At 38.5% G+C, this 19654-nt stretch overlaps 1 protein-coding gene across 1 annotated transcript; it reads right to left on the bottom strand.

Annotated features, from left to right (window-relative positions):
• Positions 1 to 626: 626 nt before the first annotated feature.
• On the bottom strand, positions 627 to 16263 carry LOC127800593 (SWI/SNF complex subunit SWI3B). Its single transcript, XM_052335298.1, has 6 exons — positions 15911 to 16263; positions 15353 to 15786; positions 14121 to 14534; positions 13223 to 13361; positions 1261 to 1391; positions 627 to 1144 (listed from the first exon to the last, which is right to left on the bottom strand). The coding sequence occupies exons 1-6, from the start codon at positions 16185 to 16187 to the stop codon at positions 962 to 964; spliced, it is 1578 nt and encodes a 525-aa protein (XP_052191258.1). The 5' UTR covers positions 16188 to 16263; the 3' UTR covers positions 627 to 961.
• Positions 16264 to 19654: the final 3391 nt, after the last annotated feature.

Consider the following 19654-nt stretch of genomic DNA (forward strand, 5'->3'; position numbering starts at 1 on the left):
TTATTCTTAAATTTTAAAAATAAAATTATATATTTATTTAAAAATTTTAAAATTATAATATATTTATATTATATTTAAAAATATAATATAAAATATAGTATATTATTAAGTATATTACACATATTTTGTATAATAATATTTAATATAAATTATCACTTAACAATTTATTAATTAAATTTATTATTTTATTTTAATAATAAAATTTTATTAGAAAAATTAATTTCATCATTTAATAATTAAATTTATTAAATAAAATATTATAAAATAATTTTTTTTAATCAAATCTGTTTTCCCACTCCCATTCCCTTGACGAGTAATCATCTTATGCCCTCATCTGATTATTTTACACGCAAGCATTAAACTAATTTATTTTCAAAAATTATTTTGTGTTATCAACGTTTTTTCTTTTTTGCATTTTTTGTTCGATGTTAGCATATGAAGTTTCACATTATTGAAATTTAAATATTAAGACAGGCAAAAATACACATTGACACAGTCTCTTGAAGATTCAAAAATAAAAGAGCTGATCGTTTCTATTTTTATTTTTTTTTTCTGAGAAGAAAGAATAGATCTAAACATTAAAAGATTTTATTTTTAGATAAAAATCCTACATCTATCTATGTATATATAAAATAAAATAATATTATATTTTAAAATATGTATAAATATCCATTCTTGGACGGAAAATGTTTTCTTCTGTGTACCTGCCCCCGTTGAGAATTTGTTCCTGGGGAATAATACCTACCTGTTGGGGTGACTGACTACCCATTGCTATTCCTATTAATTTCCTAATCTAAAGGAGTGTTATCATTTGCATATGTTTACACTTTCAGAGGAATTCCACTAATAATATGTTCTTTCTGCTAGTTTCTTAGGAAGAATAAAATCAATTACGCAAAGGGTGTTCGTTTTCACAATGACCCTATCAGAACAAAAATAAAGAGGATAAACCCACGAGGCATCATTCTGTTCTAAGGCTCTGCTGCGTGCTCTCTGCAGCCTTTGATGCAGCGGTTTTATCAAAAAGAAGATTGAGCTGATCCACAAAGAGTAGGTTCTTCATTTGCTGCAGTTGTTTCCACTCCCTCTCCATTTGTGATTCAAATTCCTCGAAATGTGAAATTTTGTCTTGGATCTCCTTCATCTGTGAAGCAAATTTACAATCAGAGAAAGCTCTTTTCAAGAAGGCCCCATTATCTAGGGAATCATTCATTACACTTCAATTGTCTGCAAAGCCTTGATCAATTATACCCTACACACCTGAACGTCGGTAATGCAAGAAATTGCCATCTCCAAGTCTTGCTCCTCCTGCTCGAGCTGAGATTGTGGATTGACTCGGTCTCTTCCCAAGTCTTTTAAGGCAGCATCACCGTTAGATGTAGCATCGGGTTCTGCAATAGAAAGATCAACATATCATTATCATTATCAAATGGCAGTTGGTAATAAAGCCTACTATTCTCAACCAATCTCTTGTTTCTTCTTGTGTTTCCCTTTGTTTATATCATTCTTATAGCAAGTAGTTCATGAAACTGACTAAAACCTGACCTCAACTTAAGGCAAAAGACCTTATTACAACTCAATCCTGCACTAAACATAAAACAGGGCCAGCTTCCAGAAGGTGAAAGCTGGTCGATTGCCTTGGTCACCACTAATTAGTAGATTCTACCAAGGATAAATAAATTGCACTTTGACCTCCTGTAATTTGGGTCATTTACACAGAAACCCCCTATGGTTTAAAAATAGGCTCTATAGTTCCCTTGGTTTAAATTTTTTGCTTGGACACCTCTTCCGTCTATAACACCATCAGTTAAACTCTAATTAAACTAAATTTAGTTAATTAAACCCTAATAAAATTAAATTAAAGAAAAATTAACTAAAATGAAAACAAAAAGAAATGGTTGGATGGAACCCATCTAGCCGGCTGTCAAATTGACTGACAATGGCTTCTTGGAACCCATCAGCGGTGGGTTCCAAGAAGTCGTTGGGGATGGGTTTAGAGAGAGAGGTGGAGGGGGGGGGGGGGGGGTTCATCCTCGTTGATACAGTGACCATTGCCATTGGCAGGCGCTTCTTCTCCATACACCTTCAAATTAAAAGTCTCCCCCATGGCCATCTTTTCACCTTCAATCCTCCAACAACCCCATTGCTCTGTTTTATGTATGCCTTTACCACCACCGAATTCCACAACACCTCAATTTTACCCCTTATTCGGAATGAATGAATTCCACAAAATTTTGTGAAATTCATTTCTAGTCCCAACTTTTATGTTAATGAAAAAAAAAATGTGAAATTGAATTCTAGGAATTGAATTTCATGGAATTCAACTATACTAATTCAAATTCCACCAAAATAGGTAGAATTTGGAAATGAATACCACAACTTAGTATAAAATTTGTTTGTGGACAAAAATACCCTCACCCTACCACCAATCTGTGTTTCTATCACCGTTGTCAACCCTCATCACTACAAGATTAAAAGCCAAGCCCTTTAAGGTATAATTTTATTCTAGCTCTTTATTTAAATTATATTTAGTTTTACTTAAATTATTGAGTTTAATATATTTAGTTAATTGCTAATTCCATAATTAATCTTGAAATTTAATATATATATATGTATACATTGCAAAATATAAAAATATGTATATATGTGTCACGGATAGGCCATTCAATGATTGCTCTCCTAATTCAAGACGCAATAGGATAAATGCAGAGTAAGAATAGAGAGGGAGAAAAGAGAAAGAGAGAGAGTGTGAGAGAATGTTGAGGAAGAATTCAGAATTCTCTTTGATATTCTCGATAATTCCATCAAAGAGGGACTTGGGGAATTTATACAAATTGTTAAGAGGGTAGATGCTACTAGAACAGATTCTATTCTCCTCTACAAATATAACAAACCCTTTTGTCCTATTCTAACCACTTACACATGGGTACCCTCTAAGCTTAACAAACTCATAACCGTAAAAGTTACAGCAGTAAAAAAAAAAAAAAGAAATTAAAATTTCCATAACCATGGTCCTCCTCGTGACAATTCCCCCTTAACAAATTTCGTGTCCTCAAAAAATGCTAAGGAGGCTGGCATATCTTGGAAATTGTTTAAGTAAATTGGGCAAATACTCCCAGGTGCTGCTACCTGCTAAACTGTTCTGCCACTTTATCAAGACTTGGATGAGTAGAACTCCCTGATTGTAAACCACCCTTCAATCCAGTATAGTCTCCCACTCTTCCACCCTACCTATCTCCTTAGGAAGTTGTCATGGCCCAAGGAAATAGTAGTAATTAGATAATAGTGGAATTTCTTTAGTTGTATTGTAACAACCTCTAGTTGTATTCATTTGAATAATTGGCAGCCCTATTGGCGCCAAACCTAGCTACCGAATCAGTATATAAGGCTGATCATATCTGATTCAAAGGACAACCAATTATTGAATGAAATCTGATTTTTCAAACTCTCTCAGTTTCCCTCTCTTTCTCTCCGTCCTCCCTATTCTCCCTCTCTCTGTTTTTGTTCTTCTCTAATTCCCTCCCATTTCTTCTGATCTCTCTCCCCAATTCCTTCCTATTATCTCCCAAACCCTAGGTTAAACCCTTGGAACGTGACAAATTAGTATTAGAGCAGTCAATCCTTGGTTGTGATTTATGTAGAGTCGTTTAGCACTCAAAAGCAATTCTAGCAAATTTCGTTGAACATTCACAGCCTTCGATCTCCTCCGCTCGTGCAAATTCCAACTATCCTAGCGGCAAAATTTAGAGACAGAACCGAACGAATTCCTATGGACGGTTCCTTTGTGATTAATTTCCGACGATATAGGTCACGATCTTCGATGAGAGAGAACTCAAGAAGTTACAATCAACTAGTGCTCAAAGACTGCAGTAAGGAGTCACGGATCGGAGGCAAATCCGCGTCATCAAGATCCTAGCAAACGTGATCGAATCAGCGAATTGTGGTGGTTCCGGAGCTATTGGACGATGATTGGGCAGTAAATGTTTCTTGGTTGTGGTTTCGATTTGAGTTGAAGGCAAGGAAATGAGTTCCAAGACTAAGGACCATTGATTCTCGAAATTAGATTCTGATGCATGAAGGTAAAGCAGATCCCAACGAATTCCATGTTCCGGTAGATTCGAATCCAAGTATTGAAGATAAAGCCAGCCGCTAACTCTTGGTCGCGAAATTCAGGAAGCATGGGTTGCATCAGAGTTGTTCAACGTGTCCGAGTGGCGCCAACTGAGTAACCGAGCTGATCGAAGAAGGTGATTAGGAAGGTTGTTCGACTTTTGGGGGCGAGCGAGGATACGACTCTATTAGTGATCTCCAACGATGATTTACGAAGGTGATTGGGAAGGTTGTTCGATGGAGGCGAGCGAGAAGTGTATGCTCGGCCATTGAATTGCAATTAAAGGGCGAAGCAAGCCGGGTGATTTTCAACTGAGAGTCAGACACTCTAGGAGGCTGATCAAGTCGTCGTACCTATGCGACTTCTTCTGCTCCTAAATAGGCCTGACCTTAAGGCGGAACAACATAATGATTGGTTGTTGTTTTCCAAGTTTGTTGTAGTTGATCAAGAAGGCAAGGTACATTCAAGAAGCGGATTTTGAAAACTGACTCTGTAACCCTAAGCAACTATTGTGGTGATTTACAGATTTTGATAATTTGCACGAAACTGAAAGGCAATGTCGGGGTAGGCAGATTCAGCGAAGTGAGGTCTCGGAACGAGAGGATTGTTGAGCTGTCGTGACCGTAATCAAGCGAACAACAACAATGAGTAGAAAAAATAAATAAATCCAGAGCAAGTTCCTGGCCAAAGACTTCCAAGCAATCAATCCACCATGGCCGATGACACCCAAATAAAGCAAATGGAATCGCAGTTGTAGCAAGTGATAGAATTAATGGTGGAAATTCAAACTCGTGTGGAGACGATGGAGGAGAAGATTGGATTAATGGTGGATCGAAAGTTGGAGGTGGTTGCAAAGAAGCTTTGAGAGGATATGAGTGATCAGATCAGGGAGGAGATACAGGAGCAGGGCAATTTGTTGCGTGATCAATTGCAACAATTCGTGCTTATGTTCTCTAATCAACATCAGATAAGAATTTCACCTGATTTCCCACCTAAGGATCGGTTGGAACCAATTCTACCAAGAATTTGAACTAGCAACAAGAATGTTGGATCGATGGAGTTAGAAGTAAATCTAGCTACGGTGGGAGAGAATGTGTTGGAAAGGAGGCAGAAGATTCCAACTCTCCCACACCATTCCGATTTTTCGGTGCCCAAACTTGAATTGCCTATATTTGAGGGATAGAAGCCTCGATGGTGGTTAAGGCGTTGTGAAAAATTGATTGGGATCCACCGAGTGGTAGATAATCAAATGGTGGCCTTGGCATCAGCCTACCTCAATGATGTTGGGGACATGTGGTTCCACGGGTGGCCTAAAGTGAGAGAAACATCTAATTGGGATGATTTCACTTAGGGGCTGTGTGAGAGGTTTGGTAAAAGGGGCATGATGGACATAGTGGAAGAGTTTAACTGATTGAAGCAAGAGAGTACAATACAGGAGTATCAATTGAAATTTGAAGAGTTAAAGTCCCTATTGTTGAGTTGGAATCCATTTATAACAGAAGAATACTTTGTATCCAGCTTTGTGGGGGGATTGAATGATGAAATACAGTCTACAATGAAGATGTTGAAACCTAAGACAGAGCAATAAGCAATTGAGGGAGCTTCACTATAAGAGCTATTTGTGGAAGCCCTTATGACAAAACACCAGCTCTTAATCGAAATTTATATTGCAAACAGTACGCAGCTAGAAGGACTGGAGGATGGAAAAGAAGAAGAAGAGCAAGTCGGGATTGGGTGACGAAGCAGGACCAACTACTGTAAGTTCTTTGGGACAAGAACTCTCTCGGGGGGGGGGGGAGGGAATTGTCATGACCCAAGGACACAGTAGTAATTAAATAATAGTGAAATTTTTTTAGTTGTATTGTAACAACCTCCAGCTATATTCATTTGAATAATTGGCAACCCTATTGGCGCCAAACCTAGCTACCAAATCAGTATATAAGACTGATCATCTCTAATTCAAAGGACAACCAATTATTTAATGAAATCTGATTTTTCATACTCTCTCTCAATTTCCTCCTCTTTCTCTTGGTCCTCCCTATTCTCCCTCTCTTTGTTTTTGTTCTTTTCTAATTCCCTCCCATTTCTTCTGATCTCTATCCCCAATTCTTTCCTATTATCTACCAAACCCTAGGTTGAACCCTAGGAACGTGACAAAAGTGATGGCAATGCCGAGTTCACCTACTTTGTGCCTTCTGACCTCTTCAAGAGGGAAACATGGAACACAGGGTGAATGTGGGATTCCTCAGGTAGCTTCAAATGGTAAGCTACCTTCCCAATCTTAGTCGTTATAAGAAATGGCCCAAAATTCCTGGGCCTGAGCTTGGACACTGGCCCTCAGGTGATAGATTTTAAATGGGGATACCTTAGCCTTAGATACACCTTCTCCTCAACTCCCCATCACTTCTCTTCCGATCAACAAATTGTTTCATCCTATTCTGAGCTAACACCAACTCTTGTTTCAACTGTTGCAATACCTTCCTCCTCTCTTGTAAGTACTCTTCAACTGAAGCTGTAGTAGTGTACTCCCCTACACCTGGCAAAATGGGTGGCTTGCACCAAAATAGAGCCTTGAATGGGGACATTTTGAGGGAGGTATGGTGGTTAGAGTTATACCACCATTAAGCCAAGGTCAACCACCTATGTCAGCTTTTAGGTTGCATGAAACAAACATATCTTAAATAAGTCTCCAAGCTTTGATTCACCCTCTTTGTTTGCCCATCTAATTTTGGATGATAGGCCGTGAACATATTCAACTTGGTCCTCAATGCCTTCATAAGTTCCTCCCACAAGAGGCTTGTGAAGATCTTATCACGGTCTGAAATTATAGACTTAGAAATCCCATGTAATGCCACTACTTGATCCATAAAAACCCTAGCCACCTCTTAGGCTGTATAGGGATGAGCAAGCCCTATAAAATAGACAAACTTGGTTAACTTGTCTACAACCACTAGTATGTTGTCCTTCCCTTTTGACTTAGGCAACCCTTCGACAAAGTCCATAGACACACTAGCCCAAGTCTGGTCAGGTGCTAGTAGAGGTTGTAGGAGGCTTGGATAGGCTGCATTCTCATACTTACACCTCTTACAAGTGTCACAAGTTAGCACGAATTCCCGTACTTCTGCTTTAAGCTTGGGCCAATGGAACAATTGCCTCACTTGGAGATAGGTATTTTGAATCCCAAAATGTCCCCCCAATGCTACTCTTGTATCTCAACATTCCCTCCACCAATGTGTACCCATCTTCTTCCTTAGGTCCAACAGCCAACCTTTCCAATATTTCCATCACCTTTTCATCCCCTTTATAACTGTCTATCACTTCTTGGCACCACTCAGGAATTACCGTAGTTACGGCTGCTACACTCCCCTCCTCGTGGCACCTTGAGAGTGTATCCACTGCCACATTTTCCTTACCCTTTTTGTAGTGTATAGAATAATCTAGACCCATCAGCTTGGCCATTCCCTTCTTTTGCAATTGAGTTTGCAATTTTTGTTGTAACAGAAATTTCAAACTCTCATAATCCGTCTTGATTTTGAATCTACCTCCTAAATAATGTCTCCATTTTTTGACAACCATTAGCACTGCTAGGAATTCTTTCTCATATATGTTAAGCCCCATGTGTCTTGGGCTCAAAGCCTAGCTTAGGAACACCAATGGCCTACCTTCTTGCATCAGCACTGCTCCAACCCCTGCCCCACATGCCTGTGTCTCCAACACAAAGGGTTTGCTAAAATCAGGCAACCCTAAGACAGGCACTCTACTCATAGCTCCCTCTAGTCTTTCAAAAGCTTCCTCAGCCTCTTGTCCCCAGCTGAAACCCCTTTTCTTTAAGAGATCCATTAAAGGTTTACTGATAACACCATACATCTTCACAAACCGACGATAGCATCCAATAAGCCCAAGAAACCCCCTCAAAGCCCTTATTGTAGTTGGTTTGGCCAAGCCACCATAGCTTCCACCTTCCTTGGGTTTGTGCTGACCCCATCTCCTGATATTAAGTGACCCAAATACTTCACCTGATCTTGACCAAAGGCACACTTAGACCTTTTGATAAAGAGCTAGTTAGATCTAAGGACCTCAAAGGTGGTTCTTAGGTGGGTTAAGTGTTGGTCCAGGGTTTGGCTATAGACAAGGATGCCATCAAAAAATACAAGTATGAATTTTCTTAGATAAGATTCAAAAATTCAATTCATGACGAACTGAAAAGTGACTGGGGCATTGGTGAACCCGAAGGGCATCACCAAAAATTCAAAGTGTCCATGGTCTGTCCTAAAGGCAATTTTATGAATATCCTCAAGCTTCATTATAATTTGATGATAGCCTAAGCATAAATCAAGCTTGGAAAAGAATTTGGCAGTGTAGTTCATCCATTAGGTCTTCCATAAGAGGTATGGGAAATTTGTCCTGGATGGTCAAGGCCTTGAGTTGGCGATAATCCACATAAAAACGCTATGATCCATCCTTTTTCTTGACTAATAGGATTGGGGAAGCAAAAAGACTTTAGCTAGGTCTTATGAAGGATAGGTTTAACATTTCCTTCACCATCTTTTCAATCTCTGTTTTTTGGATTAGGGAATAATGGTAAGACCTAATGTTGATAGGTTCAACATTGGGTTTGAGATTAATAGCATGGTCCAATACTCGGGAAGGGTGGTAGGTTCAATAAAGAGTTCCCTAAATTCTATCAGCAATTCTATAAGGTGCAGTGATTGTACCTAATCAAGCCTTCTTTGGTTAGTGTTGACCGTCAAGTAGACTTCTCCTTGCATTGCCTTCTCATGATTCTCCTCCATTGCCACAATAGAGAACAGTTGTGACAGTTGGTTCCACTTGCTTTTGAGTACCCTTTGCAACCTCCTCCAAATGATCATTTTACAAGTCCTAGTCTCCTTTCCCCCTGTTAGAGTCATCCTCCTTCCTCCCTTTTCAAAAGAAACCTCCATCCGATTAAACGTTAAAGTCAAAACTTATGGTGCTATCCCCTTTCATCCAATCAACCCCTAACACCACGTCACATCCTCCCAGCTGTAGGAGCCTGAGATCAGCCTCAAACTCCTCCCCCTGCATCTACCAACAAAAACCATTACAGGCTAACTTACTTAGTACTCTACTCCCATTAGCCACTGTTACGCTCAAGGGTTGGGTTCCTATGAGCTAACATTTCAATCTTCTAGTAGTGCCTTCATCAAAAAAACTGAGGGTGCTCCCACTATTGATCAAAACCATAAGGCTACAGTCCTTCACCTTCCCATCTACCTTGATAATCTTCTTGTTGGTTACCCCCTTCAAGGCATGAAGTGAGATCTCTCCATTGTCTTCTTCCCCTGAATCTCCACACTCTTCAATCCCTTCTTCTTCTTCCAGCACTTCGCCAACCTCTCCCTCCAATAGTAATAACTGGCACTTGCATTGGTGTCCGAGATAATATTTATCCTCGCACCTGAAGCACAAGCTAGACCATTTCCCATGCTCAATGGGTCTTCCTCCCGAGCTTGGTCCCCCTAGGTTCTTCACCCCTATGTTTCCCTTAATCAACTCACGATTATAGCCTTTTCCCCCCTTGATTAAAGGTTCCTTATGTCACATCCTTTTGTTGTTGCCTTTGCTTCCTCATCAAGGCTTCCACTACCATCTATTGCAACTAGCACTCTCTGCTGCTTGCTCTACTACTTGGGGTTTTATCATCTTAACCATAGATCTTAGATCATCACTGAGACCACTCAAGAAACTAGATACAAAGTAGGCCTCCAAAAGATGTGGGTTGTGGTTAATCATTAATGATCTCAGTTCCTCGAACCTCCTTCGGTAGGCCCTCACTTCCCCAACTTGTCTTAGTTTGTTAAACTCCTCTATGACATCTGGCATACTCCTCTCCCCAAAATGTTCACATAGTTTATCAGAGAACTCCTCCCAAATATAATTCTCCCTCATCCTGGTCCAACCCTAAAACCAAGCGTCTACCACATCATCAAAGTATGTTGCAGCAAAGTACGTTGCAGCTAAGGTCACTCTCCTACCTTCTGGTATGTTATACCAGTCAAACATCCTTTCGCATTTCCTCAACCACCATCTGGGGTTGGTCCCTTCAAATACAAGGATCTCCATCCAAGGCATTGGAAACCCCGGATGATGAGGATTCCCTTGAACCTCCCATCCTCTTTCCATCATTGCTTCTACTTCTTCTTCCGGATCTTCCTCAATTTCAAAGGTCCCATTCATCTGATTCATCCTATTATTTTGTAAAATGAGCTCTGTTCTCTCCCTATAAGGAAAATCAAGAGCGATTCTCACTGAATTCTGGCGAGTGAACATCACCATGAATTGTTGTATTTGTGCTCCCATATCCTCTCTCATCTGCGAGAGAGCACCATCCAATCTCCTTTCCAACCCTTCAATTGAGCTTTCCACCTTGCAATCCACTACCATGATCGCCTCATGGTTCTGGTTGGAACCAAACTCCAATTGATCCACACTGTTTTGGAACTCGGTCATGGTCAAGCTAACTTGCTACAGCTGTGACTCGAAGTTCTTCATGAAGGTACCTTCTGCCATCGCACCACCTCCAAAAGAGCTTCGGCCGAGATCGAGCTCTAATACCAAATTGTCACGGCTAGGTTGTTCAATGATTGCTTTCCTAATTCAATTTGAATTAGGAAGACATAATAGGATAAATGTAGAGTAAGAACAGACAGGGAGAAAAGAGAGAGAGAGAGAGAATGTTGAGAAAGAATTCAGAATTCTCTTTGATATTCTCGATAATTCTATCCAAGAGGGACTTGGGGAATTTATACAAATCGTTAAGAGGGTAGACGCTACCACAACAGATTCTATTCTCCTCTTTAAATATAACAACCCCTTTTGTCCTATTCTAACCACTTACACGTGGCTACCCTCTAAGCTTAACAAACTCATAACAGTAAAAGTTACAACAATAAAAAAAAAAATTAAAATTTCCATAACCATGGTCCTTCTCATGACAATACGTTTCCTTTCATTTTTTACAACAATTGTTTTTTTTCTTTACTTTAACAAGATTATTATAGCAAGGGTATTTTACAAGATAAGAGTAAATGAAACTTTAATTTAGATTCATTCCAAACATAAGTTTATGGAAAATTTAATTCCATATTTTAAGTTGTGTTATTCCAGACATAAGAATTCATTTATAAATGAATTCCAAATTTCGAAGTTCATTCATTCCAAATGGAGAGTTAGCGTTACTCAAAGCTCTGCTCTACATATCTTCAAAGCGCCCTGTTCCAGAACCCCCCAGGACTTTCATCTAGCCGAGGAAGCTCAAGCGCTTACTGATTGCTTCCAGATTTGCCCATTCACTAAATCATCTTCTTCTTCGTTTGATTTGCAAAGAATCGCAAGATTTTAGGGTTTAATTTTCAAGATTCCCCCCCCCCCCCCCCCTCTCTCTGGCTTGGGCCATCGCTAAACCCATCCCATCACTTGAAGCAGCAATGGGTTGCAGCAGCCAGAACCACCTGTGGATGCCACTGCCTGTGGCAACCGTGGTTATTTTTTATTTTTTAATTAGTAATTAAGAGATTAAGTTAAATTTAATTCTAATTAACACCGTTTGTGTTAAACAAACAGAAGGGGTGCCCAAGCAAAAAATTAAACCACATGGACCTCTAGAATCATTTTTAAACCACAAGGAGTCTATGTACAAATGGCCCAAGCCACAACAATTATAAGCATGTTCATGTTTCAAGAATTTCTTTTCCTCTACTGAAATTATAAGCATGATACAGTGGAGAAATGGTTTCCACTATTTCATTTATAAATAAAACACACACAATAATGCTTAGGGTGCCTATCCATTTAAAAGTAGTTGACGTGAAATTATTCTAGAAGAACATACTTTGGCTTTCATGGTAAGCAGTATTCTGAAGTCCATAGTTCAGATCACAGAAGGACCACATGCACAGATCAAATATGTAGTTCAGGTAAGGCACAAATAAAGAAAATCAATTAAGATTAAACTACAACCACTTGCAAGCCAACAAAACCTCATGTTGCACTTACCAGGGGAAAAAAAAACCTCAGGTTGTAGCAATCATGTTCAACTTTCAATAATATTCATATGGTTAGATAAAAAACTTTTGGAACTCAAGGTCAAGCTCTGAAAGATCGCCATTAAGATATTATTCACCTGGAGATGATTACAACCAATTATTGGTGAACATCACCCAAGTTCTAATTGTGTATCAGACTGGGCATCTTATAAGGCATGATACAACTTAAAAGAGTAAATTATATCTTACCCAATTTCGTAAAAACTGGACTGGGTGTTGGACCCGAATGGGGAAAAGAAAAGGTCAAGGCCCAACGGTTGTACCAAGGTCAAAGTGGGATGTATGTTTATTAAATATATAATCTAAAAATAAAAAACATTTAATTTTTGTTCATAAAATGTGTAAATACAGTGGAGAATATAAAATAATGTTTTCCTAATTTCCTCTCTTGCAAACGTATAGGCATACACACAATCTACTAATTAATCTTCCCAACAAAATCTAACATTTATTTGAACTACTCATGAATGGCAGAATATAAATAATATTACAGAAGGAAAAAATCAATAGAGAAATTAAAAAAATCTGGGCAGATACAGTCAGTAGTCAGATCATCATAGCCTTTCACTTCATCTTATTCGCTGTGTCTCACTGTTTCTTTATTGAACTCCAAACATGAGATTACTATACCAGACATAAGACGATATTACTTTAAGGTTATACCTCAAACCCAGCATTGAACAATATTATACTAAACCTATCACGCGTCTCATCCACTAAATTATTGCATCACTCTTTATGAGTGAGACGAGTGAATTTTTGAAATGGTAACAAAGTTCTAGAAGGGCAATGCCATCAAGCATGAGGGCAGTCTTTTCACATTTTCTGTTAATGAATGTCTGTTTTGCATTTTAGTTGATAGCCTAGGAAAATTGTATCCTATTTTGACTTTGAGGGTGTAACAGTGTAACCAGTTCAAAGTATAAGAGTTAATACGCAATTTGCCAAAACTCTGACAAATCCCAAGTCTCCTAAAGAAACCCTTGAGTGGTCAAGAGAACTTCTAACAGAAACTGATTCTTACCCTGCAGTGTTGGATGACGAAAGAGAGATCCAGGACTGTCTTTAATTCTTCTAGATTTGAAACCAGACAGAGCTTCCACTGCAGCACGAGCAGCTATTTCTGCAACCTCTACACCCCCCAAAGCTGACAGAAAAGCAGCCTGTGAAAAGATTCAAGTACAGAAGTTAATCAAATTATCCTTTAATGGATTAAAATGACAGTCAAAATGTCCCAGATCAATTAGTGGAGTAAAAGAAACACAGACATGTCTCTGAATCTTGGCTGAATGAGCAACAATGGATTAAGTATTTGCCATATGAAAGGATTACCAACATCCTAGCTCACTCTAATGTTAGTCTGCAGTATCCATTAAGTTGATCTGTAATCAACTGTAGAGATCTTTTTAGAGATTGAAGAAGACATGTTGCATAACATGTTGCATATTTGGAAACTCAAATAATCAATGTGCTATAAATGCAAGGGCATCCATTATGGTGAGCTAAAATTCATGTAGCCAACCCCATGTAGTGGGATAAAGGCTTGATATGTTGTTTGTCATTGTTGTGAAAGTCAAATATATATTTAGAAATCCAATTTTGGAGGGGGGAGGACAATAATACAAAATAGGAGATTTCAAAATTTTCAAAAGCTCTCCAAATTCTCTCTCGTAATATGGCACATAACATATAAAGGAATACAAAACAAAGAATCCCTCATTCCACTGCTAGAATAGGACAAGCCCAAAACCAAGAATGTAAAACATTATCAATATAAGATGTTTGAATGTCCAAGATGAGCCTCAAGAACAAACAGAAAAACTTCCATGTCTTTAAGGCATGCTGAGATCACCATTATCTTTTCCCTATACTGTGCCCTTCAGCTTTATTTAAATCATTTGAGACAATATAGAAGATTTTACCTGTGCCATAATTGGGTTGCTTGTATCAATGAGTGGGTTGAGACGCAGTCTTTTGTTTGGGAATGATGTGCCACTATTTTGCAATCCAAATCCAGCATCATTCAGGTCCTTTGTTTGATCAAATTTGTCGTCAACCTCAGTAGTGTTTGGAGTTCCAGCAAATTGCTCTCCAAATGGAAGCTTAATAAAATGAGCAACACATTCACTCTCACTTCTACCACCACCAACATAGTCCGAAACCTTCTTCCAGTCATCACCAAAATGCATCATGGCTTCTAAAAGGTGCAGAGTTTCTTTGTCAGTCCATTCCGCCTTTACCTCTTCACTGATCTCAACTCGTCTGAAATCAGAAGAATTGAGACCTACCCCATAATTTCCACGGACATAACACCTTGCACAAAGAGTCAAATCATACTGCACAAAATCCAAAAGTAATAAAGATCAAATGAAACTGCCTATATTTCACCAATACAATAACTTCCCACTGCATTCATATACTTAAGACATTCATGAGTTGCACAGGAAAAGTTAACCTATAGCTTACTCCCACTGCCCTTTGATGCAAGATCAAACAAGTTTTTGCACTCATCTGACTAAGGCCTTGTTCTCTTTACTATTTTCAAATCATTTTCAATTTTCAATTTTTCAAAACAGTGAAAACGTGTTTATTTCCATATTTTCAAAAACACATTTTTGAAAACAAGGAAAAATTTTGTAAAGAAAACTCAAAATAATAAAAAGTCGTCTTGACTGTTTTTATCACAAATACGCTCAAAATTTTCAAAATGCAGAAAACGCTATAAACAAAAAAAACGCATTTTCAGCAATCTCAAAATAGACAATCAAAATACAAAATTGAAAATGAATTCAAACCTCAAAACTACAAACTGAAACACGAAGAGAATAATCCCTAATTTTCTTGTGTTACTTTTGGAACCCCTCCTAGATTCATGAGATCAAACATAGCAAATCCTTTTGGGAACAACTAAGAGGGGCATGTAGATAGCTAAGGCAGCAATCACCCATACACAGAAATAAAAATATCCGAAACTAAAGAAAGAATCAAAATTAAACATCAAAGTAACCACTATGCCGGAGTCCCTCTGTAATCAGAATTCAAGTTTGTGTGGAATATAATTTGACATCTCCATCAGAAATTACCAATATAATATCCAACCTAGTTCACAATAATATACACGTCTACATGCATCTTTAAGTGATTGACAGATTACCTTATCACAAGCAAAGCAAGCAATAGTGCAGGCTGACTTGCAACCACTGCACACTCTCTTCTTGGGAAGCATAAAATCAGCAGGCAATGTGCCTGAGGGCTCGGCAGTGCTGCTATGGGACGAAGCCACGTTCGACTTGCTGTCTTTATCTTCCCACTTGAAGGGGGGCTTGGACGCAGAGGCCGGCGAGTAATTAATCAAACCCCAAGCCTCCAAGAAGTCGAATACCCTCCGAATGGATCCGACGTCTCCGATGATGGTCTTCCGAGCCTCCGTGAAGGTAATCTTACGGTTAGGGTTTTCTCTGAACCTACTAATGATTGAATTCCGGTAGTATTTATAAACCCTAGGGTTCTTCGAAGGTGACTTCCCATCGAAGAACTCCGGCAGGAACCGAAACTCACATTCGTGAATGTTGTTCCACGAAAACCACCCTAAAAGGACCGAAAGAAAAAATAATCAAATCAAAAGAAAATGTTTTAAATTTTATTCGAAATCCCGAATTTTGTTCAATACAATCTCCTTAAAGTTGTAAAATAAGGGGCAGCTGGAGCTTACTGGAATAACTGGGGATGTAGATGGTGTTGGCGTCGGAAGCCAAAGGCGGTTCGGTCTTCCGGGAAGCGGCGGTATTGGTGGGCGCCGGCGGCGTTTCTTTCGGGGCAACGGCGGGGGTAGGGTTGGGGTCTGGGGTGGGAGCGGTGGGGTTTGTATTGGCTTTGGCTGGGGCAGGGGGTGACTGCAGCTTTAGGTTTGTGGTTTCCGGCGAGGGTCTTGGTACCTCTTCCACCTTGACAGCTGCCACTGGCGGTGCCGGCGGTGGCGTAGTCTCCATTCTTTTAGGTGAGGTAAATCAGCATCGGTGAAGAAGAGGAGAGAGAGAGAGAGAGAAGCGCGAATTATTTTACTTTTTTGCTGGATAAATTATTATTTTATTTTAACGGTCACCGCTGGGCGCCTCTTCCTGGATCAGTAAACGGTGCCGAGGCAGTAATATTGACTTTTTCTTGCTTTATTTTTCAGGGAAAACTGAAATGAAAGAATACTAAATGCAGTAATATTCTAAAACCATAATTATCCATTATTGGTTGAGTTAGTAATATTTTTGTAGGCACCCCCGCCCGGATATCCCAACCGTCCGGTCTATCCGAACGAGAGCGCCTACATAAGAGAAGAGAAACAAACATAAGACAATAATACCCTGGCATGCATACATATGAAAAATACAACAGTGGAAGCAAAACAATAGACATGCACGCCTACAAGTACCCTGCTGGAACAGCAGTCAAGGAGTATATAAAAATATACAGACACCTGTGCCAACGATAAATGATACAAGGAACAACCGGGCACAGTCAAAAATGAGAGTCAGAACTCCTAACAAAACATCAGAGAAAACGGGGGCAGCTAACTGTACACCCTACCGACACGGCTGGCTGCTAGGTGGCACGGTCCTCACCCTCGACTTTAGCCTTACCCTTACCTGGAATGATGGAAAGCAAGGTGAGTCGCAAGACTCAGCAAGTTTATATAATAAGGAAGGCTGTAAACGAAACAGAAGAGAAGATCACCCCAAATATAAACCCACATGTACACACAAGTCATGTAACGCAACAACGCAACAGTGCCGCATAATAAAACATATACCGGTCCTTGGGGCCCACATAGAACACCTGGCACCCAAGTCCCATACCAACCTACCGCTGCCCTGAAAGGCAACATAAATCACCACAAACCTGTGCGCACTGTCCCGGGTCGGTACTCCCGTCACCCGTATCCCTGCCGGTACTCCCGACAGCCGAGCCAAAGGCTCCCTCGGAACGGTACTCCCGTCCGAGAACTAATAACTACCAGTAACCATGCAATGCATATAAAATGCAAGGCGTAATGAGCACCAACGTGATACAAGGCGCCCATACATCCAGGCATCAAGCCATACTCCGCCCACGTAGTAAATCACACGCGATGCATATGCTCGTGCTGGATGCAACCTGACCAATCTAAAATGTCCGCGATCAAGCATAACCAAATCATGATGATCCCATCATGCAGCCCGAACCCATGTGCATACCAAACCATGCAACAAAAATGAAATAATCAGGCATGCTATAATCACATAACGGAAGAATAGGTTAGCAGTGCCTGACACCGGTCAGCGGTTAGTGACTAGGAGAGACCATCTGACGGCCTAAAATAGACCATACAACAGTTTCACCGTCACCGAACAGCTAACCCTTGCCCCCACTGCCCAACCGCTCTAGCCAATAAATAATCGAAAATCCATAATAATACCCGACAGCTAAGAACCTAGCCCCGGGTGAGTACGACATCATTTCCATAGGATTGGGGGTGATACAAACCCCCGTAGGCAACCAACGATTAATACCCTCGAAACCAGGTTAATAAATTAAATTATTAAACACACCGTTTAAATTCCATAATTTATTAACAGCCAAATCTAACGAAGGGAGACCAAATAAATTGACATCGAAAGAATCGACAATGAGGGTATATAGAACTTATCTTTCCGGAGATAACCTTAGGCTCAGTTTGACCAAATACGGTCAAAGTTATACCAACTGCAATATTCTATTTATTGACAAAATTAATAAAATTGAGCTCCAAATAAAATTTCAACCGCAGAGAATATTAATTACTAGTTTAATTATATACCTAGATAATTAAATCAGGGATTAAACGAAGTTTAATCCAATTTTTGAAGCCCCAAAATTCTCAGATTTACGTCGCGCAGTTGCGCATGGCTGCCACCGCCTTGCCCAAAACGACGCCGTTTTGGGCAAGGGTTTTGGCTGGAAATCAGCCAAAATTCCTTCACAGCGCGCGCGCACCCGCGGGTGCTCGAACCCGCGTCTCCCCGCTGGCAATCCTCGCGCGCGACCACTGCGCCACACACTACTTTTAACATATATATGATTTAACTTATATTTATTATAACTTTTTCCCTCTTCCGCGATTCACGCCAGCACCCCTAAACTTTCATTATATACACAAACGCCCCCTAATTTAATTACAGTTATACCCAAAACTTCTAAAAATCACACAACTCGATTTATTTTAATTTTTTTTTCCCAGAAATTCCTAAAATAACACAATTAATTATCCTAACTTCTTATTTCCATAAAATCATATAATTAAATTTTTATTTAATCCCAACAACTTATTTTAATAATTCTTTTAAATCCAATTGCCCCAAAATTAATTTAATTACCATATACGGGCGTTACAATTTTCTAACTTTACAAACCATTTAAGAGATTTAACAAAAATTTTAAATGATAACTCAGATAAGGGACCAATTAAAATATTTATAAATAACACGATATTTCATCTCTCTAACATTCAGTATTTTTTATTAAATTATTATATAATGATTAAATCAAATCAAGTATTTTTTTTCTACGAACGATTGGCATAAATTATATTATTATTTTTAAGAGAAAAAAATAAGTTAAGTACTATTTATTATATTATATATTATATTATCACATCATATATTTAAATGATGTAACTATACATATATATATAAGAGGAGTTTACAAAATTTGAAGATAATAACTGAGTCCATTAGAAAAGAACATTGAATGAATAATGGATGAATCGGGTTAATTAGAATTTTATAAAAATTTGAAATAAATTGTGATAAATTTATAAAGTTAAAACTTAAAATTGGCTCAATTATAAAACCAAAAGACAAACCAATACAGCGTGACTAAATGCGGATTAAGTATGGTTTCAGAATTTATAATATTATATTGAAATTTTATAATCTAAACATGCAAGGTGCAAAAATATTAAAACCCATGGATATTAACAAAACAGACAGCCATATCATCAAACTATTGAGGGCATTACACTAAACAAATTATAGTAATTATGAATTTATTAGATTACGTTAAAGATTATTATTTTAACATCAGACTTAAACTTAAACTTACGTGTTTATGATGCGATTTGATCGATGTAATATCTTTTCAATCTACAAAATTATATAAGTAAATTTTTTATTATTCTAAATTACGTGATCTGATTTGATCTTCATAAATTGCACCAGACCTCGTTGTAAAATAGAGTGCGCTTCAACATAATTTTTCACTATTTATGTAGACTTTTATTGGATTTGGTAAATTAACAAATTGGGGGTAAAGTTTTTTTTATTGATCATTTTAATATATTGACAATTTTTTACTTCAAAATTAACTTTTTTCATAAAGAAAAAAAGAGAAACTATATTAATAAATAGTTTAAATAAATTATAACTTAATAAAAAATCAAAATATAAAT

The sequence above is a fragment of the Diospyros lotus genome, chromosome 4 (genome assembly GCF_014633365.1).
Source record: "Diospyros lotus cultivar Yz01 chromosome 4, ASM1463336v1, whole genome shotgun sequence".
In the NCBI taxonomy this organism is placed as follows: domain Eukaryota; kingdom Viridiplantae; phylum Streptophyta; class Magnoliopsida; order Ericales; family Ebenaceae; genus Diospyros; species Diospyros lotus.

Excerpts from the sequence above, each read along its gene's own strand:
- LOC127800593 (XM_052335298.1), bottom strand. The coding sequence starts at position 16,187 with ATGGAGACTACGCCACCGCCGGCACCGCCAGTGGCAGCTGTCAAGGTG. Across the intron at positions 15,787-15,910 it reads CTACATCCCCAGTTATTCCA|GGTGGTTTTCGTGGAACAAC; the intron begins GTAAGCTCCAGC and ends CGGTCCTTTTAG. Across the intron at positions 13,362-14,120 it reads GCAACCCAATTATGGCACAG|GCTGCTTTTCTGTCAGCTTT; the intron begins GTAAAATCTTCT and ends ATCTTTTCACAG.